The 20,966-nt window shown below is 37.0% G+C and overlaps 1 protein-coding gene across 4 annotated transcripts in view; it reads left to right on the top strand.

The window, feature by feature from the left end:
• The window catches only part of LOC148651398 (raftlin-like), an 82,599-nt gene that overhangs the window by 25,383 nt on the left and 36,250 nt on the right, over positions 1-20,966 (top strand). For 3 of the 4 annotated variants that reach the window (XM_088601619.1, XM_088601618.1, XM_088601620.1), the window contains 3 exons: positions 1,963-2,146; positions 7,901-8,009; positions 17,610-18,144. In XM_088601619.1, coding sequence (XP_088457745.1) covers positions 1,963-2,146; positions 7,901-8,009; positions 17,610-18,144 — 828 coding nt within the window. The remainder of the gene's footprint in view (positions 1-1,962; positions 2,147-7,900; positions 8,010-17,609; positions 18,145-20,966) is intronic. The other variant, XM_088601621.1, reaches the window with a different exon arrangement.

Raw genomic sequence — 20,966 nt, 5'->3', positions numbered from 1 at the left:
TAAAGTCTGACACTTATTCTCTGTTCACCTGCTTTGGGTTATGATTAGAATTATGAAAATTAGGTATGAAAGAATTAATGGTTTTTATCTTGTTAGACTGAGTGGACGTTTCATACCTGGCTATCAACAGAAAGCACATATGCTTTGGTATGACTGTGTGTACATCAGTAGGCTTTAGCTGTCTGTTGAGACAGCCTTCATGTGGTTTTGAATGAGCATTCTCACTCACTGAAATAGAGCAGGCAGCTGTGTTTCTCTTTCTCAATGTTCTTTACTCTCAGCCGTTATAGTTGCCTTTATTTTTAATTTTTTTTTTCACTCTTACTTTGAGAAATACCAACGTGACATCTTGTTCGCATGTGACAAATTATACATCGAACAATACTGGCTAGTATTTCTTACTTTTATTTATTTTGGCCCCTAAATCACACAGCTGTTCAGCAAGGTTAATATGCTATAGTGGCTCAAAAAATCTGACATCTCTTGGGAATCAGGCCTTCAAACAATAGGCCAAATGCATAGCCAAGAAGTTTTCAAGCTGTCAATTTATTTGCATAACAGTGTTTTTAATTTATTTTTGGAAGGGATTAGTCAGTTAGTATTACACAACTGGTTGACTTCAACAAGTCTTTTACTGAGCATGTTCTATCTTCCCCTTACAAGTCTGCTGATCTTGCATTTGGAATCTAACCCTTTTAAAAACTCAGTGACTGTTGGAATTACATGTCTCACCCCAATACTATTTCATAGTCTGCAGAAATTCAAAATGGATTTGGTATTAAATAAAATGGCAAAAGCTTCCTGGTTAAAGTGCAGATTTCATGAAATGTCGTCCTGTACGGGGCGTATCCTGCCTTACACCCTTTGCTGGAATAGGCTCTTGTTCCCTTGTGACCCTGTATTGGATAAAGCAGTTAGAAAATGTATGGATGGAAATTTCATTGGCACACACTCCAAAAATATAGGTAATTTTAAAAATATACTGTATACAAATAATGACACCGCATATCGAGAATAGCTTTCTCTATAGGGCTGCAGGACAATGCAGTCACTATGAAGTATGAAAGGCACATTAATTCTGGTAAAAACGTCACAGGCCACATACTGTAGGTGGCCTTTTCGGGCCATTTTTCGACTTGCCAAGTTCCCATAGCAAAATCCATCTACTCTGGATTTAAGCAATAAGTCACCGATTGCATCAGAAATTGTTTCAGTAAGCACGTTGTTGCATTATATTCTACTGATCTGTTTTGTAGGCCCATGATGACAAAACTTCCCCCTCTTTGCTTCTTTTGTGGTTCTTATTATGTTTTCTTTTTTCCTGTATCTTTCAAGTTTCCAAGCCTTGCACACAAACCTAACCGATTATGAAACTGTTTAACAATGCTGTCAACTACGTACCACCTGAGTACTGCTGCTTCCAGTGTGGTATATTTTGCGGTTTATGATAGTTAAAGTGATCTTCACACATTGTACCAATGTGTAGGGTGTTCTTCTCAATGAGCACTGACAGATAAAAGAAAGATTACAACTCATAAACACACAAAAAATACCTTAATAGGACTTAAGACCTGTCTGCATAGATCTTGGAAGGCCTGTGTGTCTGTAGTTTTTCACTCTTACTCAGGTCTTAACTAGCTGAACCTAATGGTTTTTGGCTTAGCGGGACCAATTCAACAGCTTCTACCACCTCTTCTGGTATGGTTGTTTTTTTAAAGAGACCTTGAAAACCTGATACACTGACCTTCCAGAATCAAGATTTGATGTTCCTGGCATAGATGGTAGAGAAGTGCCTTTTAGCTGGTTGCGAGTTGTGTTTTAAAATCATCAGACATGGAAAGCGAAGATTTAAGACACAATACAGAGTTTTTTCTTTGTAAGAAACATATGAGGAAAGACAGGCAGAATGTCCCCGCTGTGAGTCATGACTACGGTTTTGTCTGTCTTTGTTGTTCTCTTCAGACATCCCGGGGTCCTCTGCACTCTGCCTGCCCTCCCTGCGTGAACTCCCTGCCCAGCTGCAGGACCTGTACCAACAAGGTTTTGTTCTGGCAGCTGTCCATGCCTTCATTCACCCGTCTGGTGTGGAAGAGGGTACTGTGCATGCACAGCTGTACAGAGCTGTGCTTGTCAAGCTGGCTGACAGGTAACCTCTTCCTTTCCTGAAAGTAAAAACCCCTCACTTTCTTTCCTCACATACTGGAGACAACATGAAAGAGGACCATGAAAATGTGGACAAAGTGTTCAATTCATTTATTTAGTAAAACAAAATAACTAGATTATACACACAATATTGATAAACACCTACAGTACTGAAAAAGCAATACACATTTTTCACCTGAAATTAACACTTAACCTACCTAGAGTTCATCTATGGTATCTAAAATATTAGATGCAGTTGTAATTATGTGAATTACAGTTTCTTACCATAATATTCTTGTTTAATCATAACAGGTGTTAAATAGCTAAAAGGATTTAAATCTACCAGTTCAATGTTTTTTGAAAGGTGGTGTATGAAGTAGAAAAAACATATTGTTAAGGATCAGTGTATATGAAATTAGAAGAATGTCTTGCTATCTATTCATTAGCTGAAGCCGAGCCAAAAGTGGATCTTGCAGCAAGGTGATCCTAAATTTAAAGGCAGATCTACATGATGAAGTCAAAGTTTGTACCCAGTGAAATATTATGGCAAAATCTGTTGTGAGCTATTAATACAAGTTGATACAAGGAAATCCTTAAATACCACCAACTGGAAGCTGCTTCATTAAAGAACTGATAATAACTGAAAAAGTGTGGTGAATGCCAAAATAAATAGGCCTAGTTTCACTTCAGTGACTCTTTTACCAAGAGTCTTCCTGCTCCTTGTAAGAGCCCACTTATGGGGCAGATACAGACAGAAAGAAGCACCATGCAAACACTAGCAAAATACTGTAGGCTCAGATACATTTGCATTTCCCCAGCTTCAGCCCAGCTACTCTTACCACTCTTACTGAAGCCTGAGCTAGGTGGATGCAGGGAAGTGTACTGCTGATAATATAAGGCCTCCCAAACTGTTACTCGTTAGTTCACCAAGTCTTTGTAGCCGTGGTTGCTTAGCAACCTCATCTCCCTGATGAGAAGTTCCACCTCCCTGACAATTACACCTCATTTTGTCACAGTACCAACACATACCATAGAGTTCTCTGGTCCTCAGGCCTTGGTGCTAGAGGTTTACAGCTCGAAAGGTGTTTAGGTGTTTATGATGAATGTTAAAGCCAGTTTTAAAATTTTAAATCTGCACTTTGAAGTTTTCCCTTTGTAAGAAGCTGTGACAAACACAGCTGAGTCTTTTCCTTTATATGTTTAGTAGTGTACTAAGTAGATATGGTTTGCATGCTGTGCATCTTGATATGCCTTTACAGTCTGTTTTTCCAGTCACTCCTGTACCCCCCTTAGTTAAACACATGACTGGACTGAGTGGAGAATTTCTCTATATGGATTTCTCCAGGAAAGCATGAGATGAGGGGTATTGTAGGGAGCTTATATTTAAAATCTCCATTCTTCAGTGGATGTTCTTTAGTTTCCCTATGACATTACTTCTACTGCTAATGTTTTTGAAGTAAATATAAGAACATTTCCAATGTTTTTTTTTTCTTCTATTTCTTGCTAATATACATATACATTGCATATATAACATATTGTTTCTGATTGCAGGGGTAGATTAGGGAAGGGAAATGACTTGCAATCATTCTATATTGTTTATGCGTCCTTAAAAGATAATAAGGAAATGTCTTTAAGAGAAAACTTAGAAATGATAGGAGGCAATTCAGGCCATCTAACCTATTTGATTACTAGGAGCTAATTAAGTGAAACGAAGTTAGTCTTATGTTAGTCCAGACTCCCACAAACCTTTGTGTAAGAGAGAACCTCCCAACTTCAATCTACAGTGCATTTACTCATAGTTTACTCGTGTGGCTTCTGGTTGGTTTCACTGTTGATTCTGAAGAAGTCCATTGGGTTGGATTTGTGCTTTTGAAGATTTAGAATACTTGATTCAGTTTTCTCTGTTCAAGACTAAAAGGATTATCTTGAGGTGGTGATTTCTGAATTTTGAATTTCCTTTGCAGCTTCTACAGTATTTCTAATACTTTCTATAACACTAATACTTTTTTATATAATCTGCAAATTTTACTAGTTTTCTAACTATACCGCAATCAAATCATTGATGTAAGAGCAGTGGACCTTATACAGAACTTTGTTTACCTGTGAGAGATTTTCATGACAATCGCATTATAATCTTTTTTTGTTTGTGGTATGTGTAAAATTAGAGCAGTATTCTTAGCCCTGATCAGAAGCGGTCACTTCCCAAATGTAACCCAAATGTAACATTTCAGTTTATTAGAAGACCTGGAGAAGCTGCAGTCACATTCATAGGATGTGTAACAACACAACTATTGTGCACCTTACAGGCCATGAGGTGGAAAAGCAGGTCCTTTGGGATTAGACTTGAAAAAAAAACGTTTCTCTGATCTCATCATCTCTCAGCTCCTGTCAAGCAATCTTTCTTTATCTCCCTGCCTGTCATACAGAAGATAAAATTGAAGGGTGAAAGCTGGTTTCTTCAATGTGAACACATAGGGAATAGAAGATTTAAGTGTTCATAAACAAAACAGAGTTTGTCTTGGTGCCCAAAATACTTTATTTGACATACAGTATTTTGGAAAAGTATTGATACCTTTGTGCAGTTTTGTTGCTTTTAAAGTTTGCAGTCATGACACTTTGTAGTAGCAACTAGCATTTGTTAACAGCAACAACCTACTCCAAGCATTCAAAGCAAAAAAGAAAGAAATAGATATTAAATATGAAAGAATGGGAAACTCATAATTGCATAAGTATTCAAGCAGTTTTCTTTGCCAAACCAAAATGAATTTACAGTAATTTTACAAAAGAACCTTAAGAAACAATTAGATGAGTGGCCTCCATGTGCATTAATTGGGGTTCTTTTATTCTACAATAAAAATACTTGTCTCTGTGAACTTCCTTGGTCAGGTAGTGGATTTCAATTAAAGAGTCAACCATGAATATTAATTAACTTTAAAGGCATGTTGGAGATAACATCACTGCTATAGGGACATTTTTCAGCAGAGTCTGGAAAGCTTGTTAGAACTGATGGAAAAATGGATAGAACAAAGTTGAAACGTACCAAAAATAAACCGTTTCAGTGTGAACTGCTAAAACATAACCTTAAAATCCAACTAAAGGCTTACTGTAAAACTAGGGCATAAATTAACCTTTCAGCTGTACAATAATCCAAAGAACACGACCAAGGCTACACTGCAAGGGCTTAATGTTAGGAAAGTGTGTCTATAAATGTCTATAAGTGGCCCAGTTGAAGTAATAACTATTGAGAAACTATTTAGAATCTGTGGAAACTGCTGTCCATAATCCTCAACTTTCATGAGAGAGATTTTGCAAATTTGTCAAGAATAATGGGCAACATGCTTTGTAAGTTGGTACTGTATTTGGCACCAAATGTAATCAAGATCTTTCTGTTTTTGGTCGACATTTTATGTAACTTATCTTACCCTTAGAAGTCTTCAGTCTGAGCATTCAGATTTTGGACAAAATATTAGGTTTAAAAAATCTGTTTGCATCATTCAGTAATTTCACAAAATTTGACACCATAGAAGGTGTGTGAATATATTTTGAAGGCACTGTACATACTTAAATGTTCTCAACAAATTCATACAATCCAACTGATTTCATTCATTATGATTTAGGAAATCTACAGTGTAATTAATCATGTTAATTTGAATAATTTTAATTAAGAATTTTGCAGAATTTATTGTAATAAATTTTGCAGAATTTATTGTAATAAATCAGAAAAAAATAAACATGGAAATGCTGACAAAAAAGATTAATAAAATTTGTCAATTTCATCTTTTTACTGTTCATTGTGAAATACAATGTTTATTTCATTTTATTATTGATATCTTTCTTAATTATACAGCATATATATATATATTATTGAAACATTAAAATCTTAATTGTTTTATTTGTGATATTTTTAAAAAATAGTTAAAGGTAGAATTAAATAATTCATATGTATGATTCTGGAATAATAGAACCAAACACTTAAACACACATTTTTAAGCTATCTTATGTTTATTTGTAAGTGTAATTTATATAACATTTAAATGGATTATTTGAAAACTGAGTCTGTGCTGAAGGACAGAGAGATGCAGGTCTTAGATAGCAAGAGCTTTCAAGCAAAGAAATGGACTGGGCAGAGTTTAATTAACAGGAATTCTTTAAAGTTTAAGTCAAGCAAGCATTATCATCATGTGATTTTCACAGAAAATTAAAATTCCTGACCATGACAGGCATTGTAAATGTGTGCTGTACTCTGACCCTAGTGCACATGCTATAGATCAGGACCAGCTGCAGATGGTTTGTCTACTGTCAACTATAACTGAAACCATCTGATCAGGAAATGGCAGCAGTCTTTTAACACATCTACAACAGTGGTTTCCCACTAGAGTGGCACTAGTCAGATTTGTATTCTCAGCCGGGCTTGGCCTGCATCTAAAGCTTCATAAGCACTGGTTGATTCACTTAAAAAATAAAGAGCTATTTTGATCTGCCGTGGAGTAACATCAACTTTGCTGTTATGTTTCACCCTTGGCTCTCCCTGAACATTGTTGTTTTCTGTTCTGTTTTAGATCTTTCAAATTTAGTCAGGATCTTAGGAAAAAAAACTAATTAGCCATGTACTGTTGGAAGTATTTAAAGAAGTGCCCAAGAGGGCTAAATGATTCCACAATAATTATCTTTTGTCTGTATCATGTTACTAAGGTAATGCAAGCATAACATTTTTGGATCACAACAGGAATATGAAGTGTCGAGTTACAAGTTTACTTGCTAAATGAAGTGGTGTCATTTTTTCCTGTGGTCTATGATAGTATACCAGAGTATGATAGAGAAGCAAATGCTAAAATCCACCAAAATTCCCTATCACTGAAATTTTCCTGAGGTAGAATGTAAGATAAAATCCGGTGTAGCAGTCAGTTGGTTTCTTCATTTCCTTTATTCTGACCAGGCACAAGCAATCTTTGATTTTTTAAAGTGTTGCTACCACATTTTGTCAATTTTATGGAGGACATATCGATGTTTAAAAATCTGCCTCTTCAAGTTTTTTGCTGTTGTGTAAATCTATACTGAGAGGCACAAAATTCACGAAATTAGTTTTGGTGTATTTTCGTTTTTTAATGCCTCTCAGTATATATTGAGCTTTAGAATTTATGGGTTCTGGTCAGAGCAATAAAGAATAAATATACATTTATATTGTTTAGCTTGATATTTGATATTAGGATCATACTTTGTATTATAATTTCTGTGTTATTGCAAACATCTCCATAAGGGACAAACTTTGCTTCAACAGGATGAGAAATCTGATAGAGAGAAGTTACCACATTAACCTTTTTCTATATGGAATTAGATTTCCTATTTAGATTTTTGCCTGTGATATAAATAGATTATATGACAAAAATGTTATAAATACAATACCACAGAGTAATTACAAATAAGTTCAGGTACTCTCTGCTGGGGATTTCAAACTTGTCCAGTTTTAAATAGCACATTTATAGTTTATTTTTTAGAAAATGTCAAATTAAATGTAAAAGATGTATTTGTATTATATAGATTGTGTTTTCAGATAGTTGATGTTATTATTTTGTCCCCGAGGATTCAAGACCTAGGAACAATTTGAAGTTCCATCAAGTTGAGCCTGTCATGTTTCACCTCATTATTCCTTGCATTTTCAACTGTTTCTACTATGCTTTCATTTCTCAAAATCAGCATTCTATGTCTTATTATTTCTCTCGATACTGAAACTGATTTTCCTGCCTTCCTGTTTTTGCAGTTCAGAAAATAGCCAACTAAACAATGACCCCCAGAGACTGGAAATGGATATGTGCCTGTCTTCTGATCAGCTTCCTGGAGCAGAATTAATACAAGGCTATATGAAAAAAGTAAGTCCCCAGAGTCTAATAATTTGCTTTAGTTGTGATACTGAAGTGTATAATAAATGAATGTTTATGATTCATTCAGTTTGAGCTTTAGCTGAAGCTGAATCAAGTGAATTTGTTTTTCAAAGTTAGAATCCAACCCATCTCGATGGAAACCCATTGATGGAGTCATCAGGTTTTGCTTGGCAGCTCAGTAAATCCCCTATAGTATGTTCATTTATTCTTTGCACATAAAATGTACTCCTCCTTGATAGCAGGGGAATTCTATACAGCTATTAATAACACCTCTAAGGCAATGGGGAAAAGAAAAGATCTAATTAGAATTAAAGGTCCAAATGCATATGTTTTACTTATGATTTATTGACTCAAGTAATTTTTTTCCCAGATCCTATTTGTGTTATCAAGAGAAATACATTAAGCATGGCATTGTCAAAACCACCAGTTATAGACTAAATTCAATTTTATTTTAAAATTCTCATAAAAGGCCTCTCTATTAAAAATCAAGCAATGTTGAGTACTAACATTGAGTGCTAAATTTAAATAATGTAATGTAGTATGTATAATTACATTATGTGGTTTCAATACTGATAACAGTAGACATTTTATTCTTCACATGCATATATATCTTTAAAATTAAATAGCTTAATTGAAGACTTCAGTTTCATTTTAATAACTGTTTCCAAGATTATTTTATCAATTTTCAATTACTGCAGGTTTTAAGAAATGGTAAACCATTCATTTTTATGAATGTTTTCTGTGCAGATATTGTATTCCTTGCAATTTTTCATACAAATTAAATAGCAAACCCAGTATCTATTAATATTTATGTGTGCATCTTCTCAAAGAGCAATAGCAATTTCCAGGGCCTTGCAGGATTTTATTAAAAAGATAATGGAAATAAATTCCATAACAATATTAACATTCTTTGAAAATTAACATTTGAATAGTATTTGACATAGTATACTAATATTTTCATTTCAAAATGCCAGCTGACAATGGAACAACTGTTATATCTTCAAATGGTAGAAGACAGTGCTAACACATTAAACATTAAAATCCATTCAGCTGATTAATCTGAATATGAGAAGTGAAACATTTACATATTCTGATCCTTATTGAAAAACAGATTTTGTGTGATATTTTGGCCTCTATTAAACTAAGAGTCTGCGATTGGCTGAAGCACACAATAACTATTAGTTAGAGGGAGCCAACTAATCTGGGGATCTGGAGTTTATCCCAGCAAGCAACTGGTGCAAGGCACAATATACACCCTGGATGGTATACCAGTCCATTGCAGGGCACACAGAGACACATAAACATGCACAGGCTCACACCAGGGCCAGTTTTCCCAGAAGCCAAATAAACTACCAATATGCCTTTGAACTTCTTGAATGATCGTGGAGCACCCGGAGGAAACCCATGTTTCCATGAGAACATACAAACACCACACAGATTGCATCCAGGGAATTGAATCCAGGGCTCTAACGCTACACCATGTACAGTATAATTATTTCTGTACTTACAGTACATGTAAAAATAAGAATAACTTGCACTGTTTATCGCCTTGCTATATTTGTTGCTCCTCTCCTTCAGCATTTAGAGAGACACAGATTACATATGCTGTGTTTCATAGATAAAACTATCCTACAAACACTAAACACAGAGTGAGTTTTTCAAAGAAGGAATACAATCCAACCATAGAAAAAAAAAAAGTTAAAATAAGGGCAGAACTTTATAGTAATGACACTAATATCTGTAAAACCAAGTACAAAATCAGGAGCTTACCTTCATTGACAATGACCAGGATATGAAAAATGTACAAAGTTAAAATTAAGAACATGAACTCCACGATTAGCATTCCCCACTGAAATGAAATCGGCACTAAAACTGTCAGAGAGCATGCTGACACTTAACCGGGAGTGTTTGTTACAATCTAAAAACGAGACCGCGATGAGATGCGGATGCTCGGTAGGGGGCACTTGGGCAGGCCGTAGGGAGAGGCTCATTCAGTAGTTAGATTTGCCCCCATGAACTAGTCTCTTAGCACTGCTAATTTGAAAGTTGTGCTTAAAGCTCTGTTTATTCCTACTCCCCTCTTTTTTCATTCAAGGCTGTGTTGGCCAGATCAAATCACGAATAAGCAAATTAGAAGATTTGTGAATGTTAAATTCACAGATATCAAGTGTGTGTTTGTCTGAAATTAACCAGTAACATTGTAAAACATGTTTATCCCACAAGTCCCCAAATCAATGCATGTATAGAAGGGAATCTATTTCATTCACCACTGAAGTACAGCACCTGCCTGGTTGAAAAGCAACAATCATTAGGCATCAACAGTCCAACTAAACATCAGTACAGGTGGTGAAATTAAAACGAATTGAATTAAGGGAGAAATTTATGAAGATCAGACTATACTGGCTTTTCCTAAGTATAATTTCAACTAAGATATCAGGAATAATATCCCTGTTCTTGCAAACAGTACTAGGTGTTCTTTAACCACCATCATGGTTAAGCATCATGACCTTGTTTTAATGTCACAATAATGACACCCGATACAGCATAGTGCTCCCTGTCATTGTACTGTGGTATTGCTGTAGAATTTCTTGTCCACTTGGAAGGGATAAACCTTGCTTAGCTTTGGAGATCTGATGAGATTAGGCTGCAAGGTGATAATGATGCTGTATAATATTATATTGTGTTTACAGTATCACATTGTTATGCTTAGGTTTACAAATGTTTTTTTCTTACACAGATACTGAATGCATTATTAGTAGTGTGATAATTATTCGATGATCATGCTGTCTCTGAAAATATGATTGTTTCATAAAATGCTTAGCAGTGTACATACTGGACATGTAGGCTACAGTATGTGTCAAAACAGGAGAAAGCAATCCTATCTGAACGACAAAATAAACTGCATTAGATTGCTGACACAATCATAAATGCAGGGATTAGAGGAAGAAGGTAGCCTGGCTGTCTTATGTACTGTACATGCATCTATTGCCTTCATGTCCAGAGATTTCTTTTTTGAGACACCACTACTAAGCCTATTCTAGTCTTTGTTAACAGTAAGTACATGTGAAGGAAAATCTGTTCCTTCATGTCTCACTAATGCTGCTAATTAGGTTATTGAATTACATTGTCTTTAAAGTTCGACTTCATTGTCATTATACTCATACACAGGTTTATGGTATAACGAAATGCTATTTAGCTAGCTCTCAAACGGTAAGTACAGTAGTACAAAAAACAACAATACAATTGTATTAGAAAATAAAGACAGAGACAACAGGCAATGTGCAAAACAACAACAGATAATGTGCAAAACAACATCAGTTGTGCAAAATCATACATCAACAGAATAAAATAAAGGGTAGAAAATTATGGGGAGTGAACTTCTTGACATGTGAGGTAGAGGTAGATTTCAATGTGTGTTTGAGTTTTGATAAAGAGAGAAGGCACTGTAAGGGTTCAGATTGTGGGTGAGAGAGGCTGGGAGTTTAATAGTTTGATAGTGCGGGGGTAAAAACTGTCTCTTGAGTCTAGTAGTCTGGGCACGGATGCTCCAGTACCGTTTTTCAGATGGTAGAAGGTTAAACAGTCTGTAGCTGGGGTGTGTGGGGTCTTTGATGATGCTTAGAGCTTTCCTCAAGCACCGTCCGTCATGTCTTGGATGGATGGGAGAGCAACCCCAGTGATGGACTGGGCAGTTTTCACCACCCGCTGTAGGGCTTTGCGGTTCGCAATACTGCAGTTACCATACCACACTGTGATGCAACCTGTCAGTATACTTTTTGTAGTGCATCTGTAAAAGTTAGTGAGGATCTGGGGACATATCTTAGCCTTCTCCGACCATCTTAGGAAGTACAGGTGCTGTTGCGCTTTCTTGATCAGACAGGTGGCGTTGAGAGACCATGTGAGGTCCTCGGTGATATGGACGTCAAGGAATTCGAAGTTACTCACCCTTTCCACTTCACCCCCGTTGATGTGGATAGGGGCATGACCGTTTTGCAGTTTTCTGAAATCAACAATCAGCTCCTTGGTGTTGCTGACGTTGAGGGTGAGGTTGTTGTCTTCACACTACGTTATAAGGAGATTGACCTCTTCCCTGTAGGCCCTCTCATCATTGTCTGTGATCAAACCTACAACTGTGGTGTCATCAGCAAACTTGATGATGGAGTTGGTGTCATGTTTGGCCTAACAGTTGTGGGTGTCATGGGAGTAGAGCAATGGACTAAGCACACAATCCTGGGGGTCCTTAATGTGCCCCATGACAAGCCTCTCGAAGCACTTCATGATAACAGTAGTCATTAAGACATGTCACTGTGGTTTTCTTTGGTATTGGGATGATGGTGGTTGTCTTGAAGCGGGTGGGGACTACAGCTTAAGCCAGGGACATGTTGAAAATGTCTGTGAATACACCTGCCAGTTGATTGGAGCAGGCTCTGAGGACACGACTGGGTATGCTGTCAGGTCCTGCAGCCTTGCGCGTGTTCACTTTTAGCAGAGATCTCCTCACGTCATCTGCAGACAGTGGAGGATGCAGCTCTGTTGACTGGTTCTGTGCTGCTGGCTTCAAACCGAGCATAGAAGGTGTTGAGCTCGCTAGGCAGGGAGGCATCATGGGCAAATGCACAGATGTTCTTCCTTTTGTAGTCCGTGTAGGCCTATATACCTTGCCATGTGCGCCTTGGGTCATTGGTGAAGTGTTCCTCTAATTCTTGTTTGAGTAATGTTTTTTGTATGTTTCATACCATTCTTAAGATTGATCCTGGCTGACTTTAGTTCTGATTTATTGCCGGATTTGAATGCTGCATCCCTTGCTTTGATTAGGATGCGAACCTCACTGTTCATCCATGGTTTCTGGTTAGGAAAAGTTTTTTTTTTTGTGAGTGTAACATCATCAGCACATTTCCTGATGTACTGTAGCTAGTGACTAATGATGCCTATTCCTGTATGTCAGTGTGTGACCCCTGTGTGGCTGCCTCTTTAAACACATCCCAGTCAGTGCATACAAAACAGTCCTGCAGAACTGATTCAGCTACTTCAGGCCACACTTTCATTGTCTGACCACTGGTTTCAGTCGCCTATGCAGCTGTCTGTATGCCAGGAGAAGAGTCTTTAGAGTCTAGGGAGAATCTCCATCGGAATCTCAGTAAATATATGACACTGTAATTAATTTAGTTTTTCTCGGCAGAGCTCATTACAGAAACCTTTTTTGGTGTCATTTCACTCATTATTTTGCACTGGTCAAATTCTTGTGCATTCTAAAATTTCTATTAAATTCTTTCAAATTTACTTTTTAAATTGTTTTATTCACAAGTTATTTCCATTGAGTTTTGATTTTAAGATTTACTTTGTAAATACTTTAAGTAAATTACTTTGTTTTTGTATTTTTATAATGTTATTTTAATTTTCAAAGTGAAGATATCAATAAACGGCTTCAAATACATAGATGGGTAGCTTTTTTATTACCCCCTCAACCCTAATTATATGTTTGAGGTGTGTTAAACCATAAACGTCCAATTTATGTTTGCCTAAATCAAAACTGCCTATACAAAGGAGTATCCACTCAGCTGTGTCAGAATTGAGAGCATGTTGCTTGATATGGCTTTTATTGCAGAGATCTACTGGACTGTTTAATATATCTGTGCTACTGAAATCACATGAGTTTGACCATTAGAGGTTCTGCCACACATAGACATGATTTGTTAATGACAAGTTTGAAAAAGGAATTTAGATTCTCCTTTTGAGATACAAAGTTCCAGTGTATACATTTGTATACATGCGTAAACATGTGCGTCCGTGCTGTGTCACATTCTTACAAAATGGTAGGAAAATCTGGCTTTTCCAAATTTTAAACCCAACAAATACAGTACAGGTTTTTATGTAGTTTAGAAACTCTAGCTGATCCTGTCATTCTCATTAGAAAGTAACACAGAATGTGCAAGTCATGTATATTCCTCTGACCATTGGAAAGGCGCATACATGCCACATTTTAAAAATGATGTGTTCAGAACTTCTTTTCCATGACTAAGGTGACTAAAATGATTGGTTATGTACATACAAAAAGGCCATAAGGCCATACTATACAGTATTCACTAACACTAAAACTTTGGTGATTGACAAGAATAATCCTTCTTCCCAGGTGATGATGGAACTAATTGCCTCCCATGTCATTCTATGTACTTTAGTTTTGAAACTTAATCAAAGCATAAAAGTGTATTTTCAAGAAAATCTGTCGTGGTGATTATAGATTTATTGAGATTGAAAATGTTGATTATTTGTAATAGTAATAATTATAATATTACACAACAGTACAGTAGCAATATCATTAGAAAGTCTAGAATGTATTTTCATATTCTCAGTTGTAAATGTTTGTACTTTTCTATTTTTAATGGTGTGAAAGAGCATGATGCACTTACACAAAGGGTTATACTAAAATTAGTCATTAGTTTCTGTTATGCTGTAAGTCCTACTGCATTGAAGGCTAATATACTGTATATACTTCTTCAGCTCACACCTTCTTCTTTTTTCAGCATGGAATAAACCTATTATTTGTTCCTTTGCATACTGTATATATATTCATTCTGTAGGAAAATAATGTCAAAGTCAAAGTGTTTTATTTACTTCCCCTATTAGGTAGCGAAATACAGCACTATTTACAGACATCTTGGAAGTCCTATGCCACATCATATGTTCTGGCATGAAGTACAATGCTATAATTATTTTTTGCCAGAATCTGTGGACCAGAGAAATGATAACCAGTGCAGCAGTCTTATCAAAGTGTTACCATGTAACTCAAATGTGCTTCCTGTTGTGGCAAATAAAAAGCAAGCAAATACAGCATTCTTATTCATCCAGCTATTTTTAATGTACTATACAGTAAGTTTTAACCAATATGGTTTATAATTACATAATAATATTTGAAAACTGGGTGAAGTAAATTTCATGCTAAAAAAAATTTTTTTACAGTCAATCTACTTGTGATATTGTGACTACAAAAATTGATTCACTAATAGTAAATGGATACAAATGAAAGCATTACACAAGTAAACTACTTAAGTAATAATAACTAGAATATTGTAATGACTTGTAATGAATGGAAGCTATTTCTTTTATGCATTCTCTTAACCCAGGTGCATATAAGTTCTGATCAAATGACGTCAGCTATAGAATGGTTCAATTAAAACTGTAACAATTTTCTTTTATTTGCTTCAGAAAGTGTAAGGGGATTTTAATTCTTCTATATGTTTTAAATTCATTTCTGAATATTTTTTTTACTTTCAAAATAAAAGTGTTGGATAGCAAAAACAGTTTACTTTAAATTAAGATTTGTAGGAAAAGCTTTTTTGTGACACTCAGACAACACAACATCCATCAATCAATCCTTTTTCTAAAAACTTCATCAAATACAGGGTCGCGGGGGAACCAGTGCCTATCCCAGCAAACAGCAGGTGCAGGGCAGGATACACCCTGGATGGGATGCCAGTCCATTGCAGGGCACAAACAGACACACAAACACACTCCCTCACACCATGACCATCTTTCCCAGAAGCCAATTCACCTACTGTACCAGTACTGTATGTCTTTGGACCATTTTTCTAGAAGCGTTACAGAACTTACATGGATGCATTCATTATGTCAAGTTATTTCAGCAGCAGCCCTATCATAACAACTCTTAACAGGCAAGCCACTGAAGCTAAGCAGGTGTGAGCCTGGTCAGTACCTGGATGGGAGACCTCCTAGTAAAATCTAAGGTTGCTTCTGGAAGAGGTGTTAGTGAGGCCAGCAGGGGGTGTTCACCCTGTGGTCTGTGTAGGTCATAATGCCCCAGTATAGTGATGGGGACACTATACTGTAAACAGGCGCCGTTCTTCGGATGTGACGTAAAACTGAGGACCTGACTCTGTGTGGTCATTAAAAATCCCAGGGTGTTTCTCGAAAAGAGTAGGGGTGTAATCCCGACATCCTGGCCAAATTTTCTCATTGGCCATTACAAATCATGGCCTCCTAATAATCCCCATCTATGAACTGGCTTCATCACTCTGTTCTCCTCCCCACTGAGAGCTAGTGTGTGGTGAGAGTACTGGTGTACTATCAACACTATCATCATCCGGGTGGATGCTGCACACTGGTGGTGGTGGAGCAGAGTCCCCATTACCTGTAAATCGCTTTGAGTGGAGTGTCCATAAAAGCACTATATAAGTGTAAGCAATTATTATATTATTATTAAAGTATTTTGTCACATTGTTATTCATTCCAAAATGAGATTTTCGCAATAAAAATGCTAAAATAATCCTATTCTGTGAAAAATAAAGTTTCCCTGCACTTCCAGATTCACATTAATAACTGTCATTTCATTTTGTATGAACATATAATGGCATGAGCTGTGATGCTAGGATTTCTATAACTAATATTAATGTGTTGAAAAGTTAAATCAATCTTTCAATATTAAACATGCCTTTGGCATTTGTTTTATTGGTGCTTTAATGTCAGCGGCAAGAATTCAACGGAGCAATTAATTACAAACAAAAAGACGGTATTCATTAACGGCATATTTTGAGACTGAATCTGAATAAAAGACTTATTGAAGATTGATTTAAATGCACATAAACTGTACTTGATAACTTAAAAATAATGACCCAGTATGACAGGTCTCTTTATCTCTTTCTCTTTGTCATCAATTACATTGTTTCAGGAGAGACTAAAATGTTCACAGCTCTTGGTTTTGAACAGTTGCGGAGAAACATAATGAAGTAGTTAACAATGCCCCATTAATCCTTTTGTTTTGAAAAAATTAAGAGGTGCTAATAGTGTCCCTTGTGTCAAACAGTGCTACAATTTCTGGTATGCACTGAATGAGTGAGAATCTTAAATGCTTTCAGAGAGAATATAAAAATAAAAACAAATTATCTTATGTATGCCAGTAGCCATATCAACCTGCAACTCACAAATGGCAACCCACTGAAGCTAAGCAGGTGTGAGCCTGGTAAGTACCTGGATGGGAGACCTCCAGGGAAAAACTAAGGTTGCTGCTGGAAGAGGTGTTAGTGGGGCCAGCAGGGGGCGTTCACCCTGCGGTCCATGTGGGCCCTAATGCCCCAGTATAGTGACGGGAACACTATACTGTAAACAGGCGCCTTCCTTCGGATGAGACGGAAAACCGAGGTCCTGACTCTCTGTGGTCATTAAAAATCTCAGGGGGTTTCTCGAACAGAGTAGGGATGTAACCCTGGCGTCCTGGCCAAATTTCCCATTGGCCTTTACCAATCATGGCCTCCTAAAAATCCCCCTCTATGAATTGGCTACATTACTCTGCTCTCCTCCCCACTGATAGCTAATGTGTGGTGAGCGTTCTGGTGCACTATGGCTGCCGTCGCATCATCCAGGTGGATGCTGCACATTGGTGGTGGTGGTGGAGGGGAGTCCCCATTACCTGTAAAGCGCTTTGAGTGGAGTGTCCAGAAAAGCACTATATAAGTGTAAGCAATTATTATTATTATTATTATTATTATTATTATGTTCTTGAGTAACCAGTATTATATTTTGGTTTGAATAAAATGAGCGAACATTGATTTCACATATGTCTTTTAAAATCCATAGATCCAAGATTCTGCAGAACAAGGAGTGATATTTGTGGGATTTATCCAACAATGTGGCTCACCATTGAATTCCAGTGACCAGGAGGACTCTCGGGAGCAATCACCATCGCTTCATTCAAGTCCTGTATGGGAAACAGCAGATAATCGACAAAATGGCAGCCCAGACTCTGAGGCTATGCCAGAGGAAGATAAAACCTGTGGAGAAGAGCAAGAGCTGGGAGAGATTGCCAGTGACAGTATCCAGGGGGGAAAAAGTTGTGAAGTTCAGCAGAGCAAGAGCTCCCCTCCTCCATCGAGGGAAGACAAGGGGGAGACTGAAGCAGTGAACAGTGGGGGCAATGGCTCAGTGGGAGAATGTAAGGAGGATTCTTCCCATCCTCCCTCAGGTGGACCAGAAGGTCACCCAGTTGATGACTCCAGCCAGCATAAGGTGACAGATGACGTCACCAAGTCTCATGCTGTCATCCACAACAACAACAAGGAGAAAGGGGAAGGTGGAGAAGTTAAACTGACTGATCAAACACAGTCCAAAAAAGGTATGTTTTTTAAAGTTAGTAATTCCTTGCATTTATTTAACAGTCTTTTCAAACTTTAAAACCTGTTCTAAGAAATAATTTTCTCCTAAGATTATTTTTTACACCCTAAAACATATTAGGCAACAGGAAGATGAAACTGAAAATTACAACTAGGAAATCACATTTTACGGCTTTAATTAAATAAGTCCACCGTCACTTCAAATCAGTTATCAGTCATTTGCAGAGCTAAAAGTACTTTTCCTTGCCTAGTGAGAGGATTTTGCATTAACACATAGTATTCCTCTAGAGTACAGTTCCAAGTTTTGTTTGAATTGGCTTCACAGATGTTTTTATAATGGGACCACCTCTGGCATGTCTTTATGACTGTAGCACAAAAGGCTAAATGTGCACCATTTAACAGAGCTTCAAATCTGTCTGTGGAATGGAAGAGTTTTTCAATTAGTTTTGAGATGGTAGTGCATATAGAGTGAAACAGTTCCCCCTCTATAACTTTCATATTTTATAATACTAATTTTAAAATATGACTTTGAGTTTTACTCCTCTAACAGAGCAGTAGTGGTAATAACATCATACATCATACAAATTGAAAGGACAGCAGTGGTGACCTTAGAGAGCCTCTGATGAATAGGGACAAAAAGGTTAGGAACAATTTCAATGATTGCTTTTAAAGGTACTATGTAAAACCATGTGTATTATTTTGTAAGTCTTATTAATTTGGGTAGTTGGGTTTAGGTAAAAAGTATTTTCCAAAATCAAGGTATGAATATCTGGGCGGAGGTGCATTCTGTAAAGTAGCTATGAGGTTTACAATACATTTAATAGATTTTTAAATTATTGATCATGATATGCATGCAAAGATCAATTGTTCGGTGTATATGGGTTATATAGTGCCTGTAATGTGCACTGTAGTGATGAACATAAGCTTAGTAATGTCCTGTGTTTTCCCAAGTAGCTAAAAGTCAAGATCTCAACAGGAGAAGGAAGACTGTGAAATTAAATAATTTATGTCTGAAGTGACAGAGATTATCAACACTGTCAGCTGTAGAATAAAGAATAAAGGATCACAGTTTTGATTAGATACTTTAGCTTTATACTGTGAATACGGATAAGAATAACAGATCCATAATAGAAATAACATTTCACAGAGTTTTGGTCAAAAGCCTGCCCTTAGTAGGCAGAATGATGGTGTTACTTTTGAAGCTTTAGTGTAGCTTTGAAATAGAAATTCAGACAAATGAGAAACTATAATTGTGTGCATGTGCTTTCTTACTTGTGTTCTGCAGACACAAGCTTTTTATTGTATGAGAGGAGGTTCAATTTGAAACTACATTTGCTCTTTGATGCTTTTCATGTGATTCAGAAATGCTAAATTTCTGAGTTAGCTAATATATTAAATAAGATGTCTGACCTTTAAACCTGCTCTTCTTAAACCATTTTTCCATCACAGAAATGCTTTAAGAGTCTGTGGGATTAATGGCCTAAGACTCCATAAACAAAATGTTGGTATTTGTGTGTGTGACAGAGGTAATTTTTCAGTGGTATCCACATATGCCATTTAGTGAGCTCCCACCTGGATTCCTATCATTACTAAAGTCTACTGGCGATGGGGTGTCTGTTGACAGGGTCAGGATTGAATGATCTGGAAACCCCCCAAGTCAGAGACTTGCACGCTAGCAGCACAAAGCTATTGGTTGTCAGAAGCTGGGATTTGAGTAGCTACTGCTCCTAGCAGACCCCTGTGTATCTGAGCAGCCCTATTTAGGGATCACATTTCTCACCCCAGGAAGGACTAGAAAAGGTGGCCCGAACATTGTTCACTCAAGCTTTTCTGGATAGGCTGCCGCACCTATCGTGACATACCGCCTACCAGTCCATAACTTCACAGCAGATATCTTTCCTTACCACATGGAACATAAGGACTTCTGGATACCAGCTATGGCACAAACAGGCCCAAACATAGGACACCACAGCCGAAATCTCAAACAGTTAGAGTCCTTTCACATAAACTGTCTCAAGTGTTTTTTTAAATTGACCTGACACGACTGTGTGACTCATACTGCATAGAAATCCTACAGAGAACCAGCTGTAGGTGTTTTGAGGCCACCATCGTAAAGCACCAACATCAATGGCTTGGTCACATGCCGGGGGAACGCCTCAGTCACAAAATACTGTCGGCCAGTTACAGCTGGGTCACAGCTCTGCAGGAGGACAACAAAGGTGGCTAAAGGGCCAACTGAAATTCCAGGTAAAGAAGCAAGGGATAAATCCTGCAACTCTTGAAACTGCAGCTATAGAATGATCCACTTGGCTGACCCCATGCCATCAAGGAGGGCAGTTAGCTGAGGAGGAGAGGGCCAATCATCGCCTACAGAAGAGACAGAAGAGGAATAGGGTCATGTTTCCTCCTGTCCCAAAAGTCCAGGCTTTTGAGTGCACTGACAGTGGAAGACAGTGTGCATAAATATTTGAGAAGAAAAAATGGTTGAAAATTTAGATACATGCTAACTTTCACAAAGATTTACTAAACCAGCACAGGAAATGAGAACATAGGAAAATGTGAAATTACTTTGAAATGTAGCTGTTGCACTTGATTCTCAGTTCTTCTTTCTGTGCATTTTACCTAATAAACACACTTAAAATAAATATAGTCATAAATGAGTCATACTGTACCAAAATAGTATACATCCTGCAGAATACCAGATTCCGAAGAAAATTGATCAGAAAAGGTAAATACACATTGTGCAAACATGTTAACAATTTTCTATATAAATATAAACACATAGAAAGACCTACAGAAAATATATCTTGATTTTTTATTATTG

Source organism: Lepisosteus platostomus, chromosome 12 (genome assembly GCF_059453375.1).
Source record: "Lepisosteus platostomus isolate fLepPlt1 chromosome 12, fLepPlt1.hap1, whole genome shotgun sequence".
Taxonomy (NCBI): domain Eukaryota; kingdom Metazoa; phylum Chordata; class Actinopteri; order Semionotiformes; family Lepisosteidae; genus Lepisosteus; species Lepisosteus platostomus.
The sequence above is the reverse complement of the archived record's forward strand: the minus strand, read 5'-3'. Positions and strand labels throughout refer to the sequence as shown.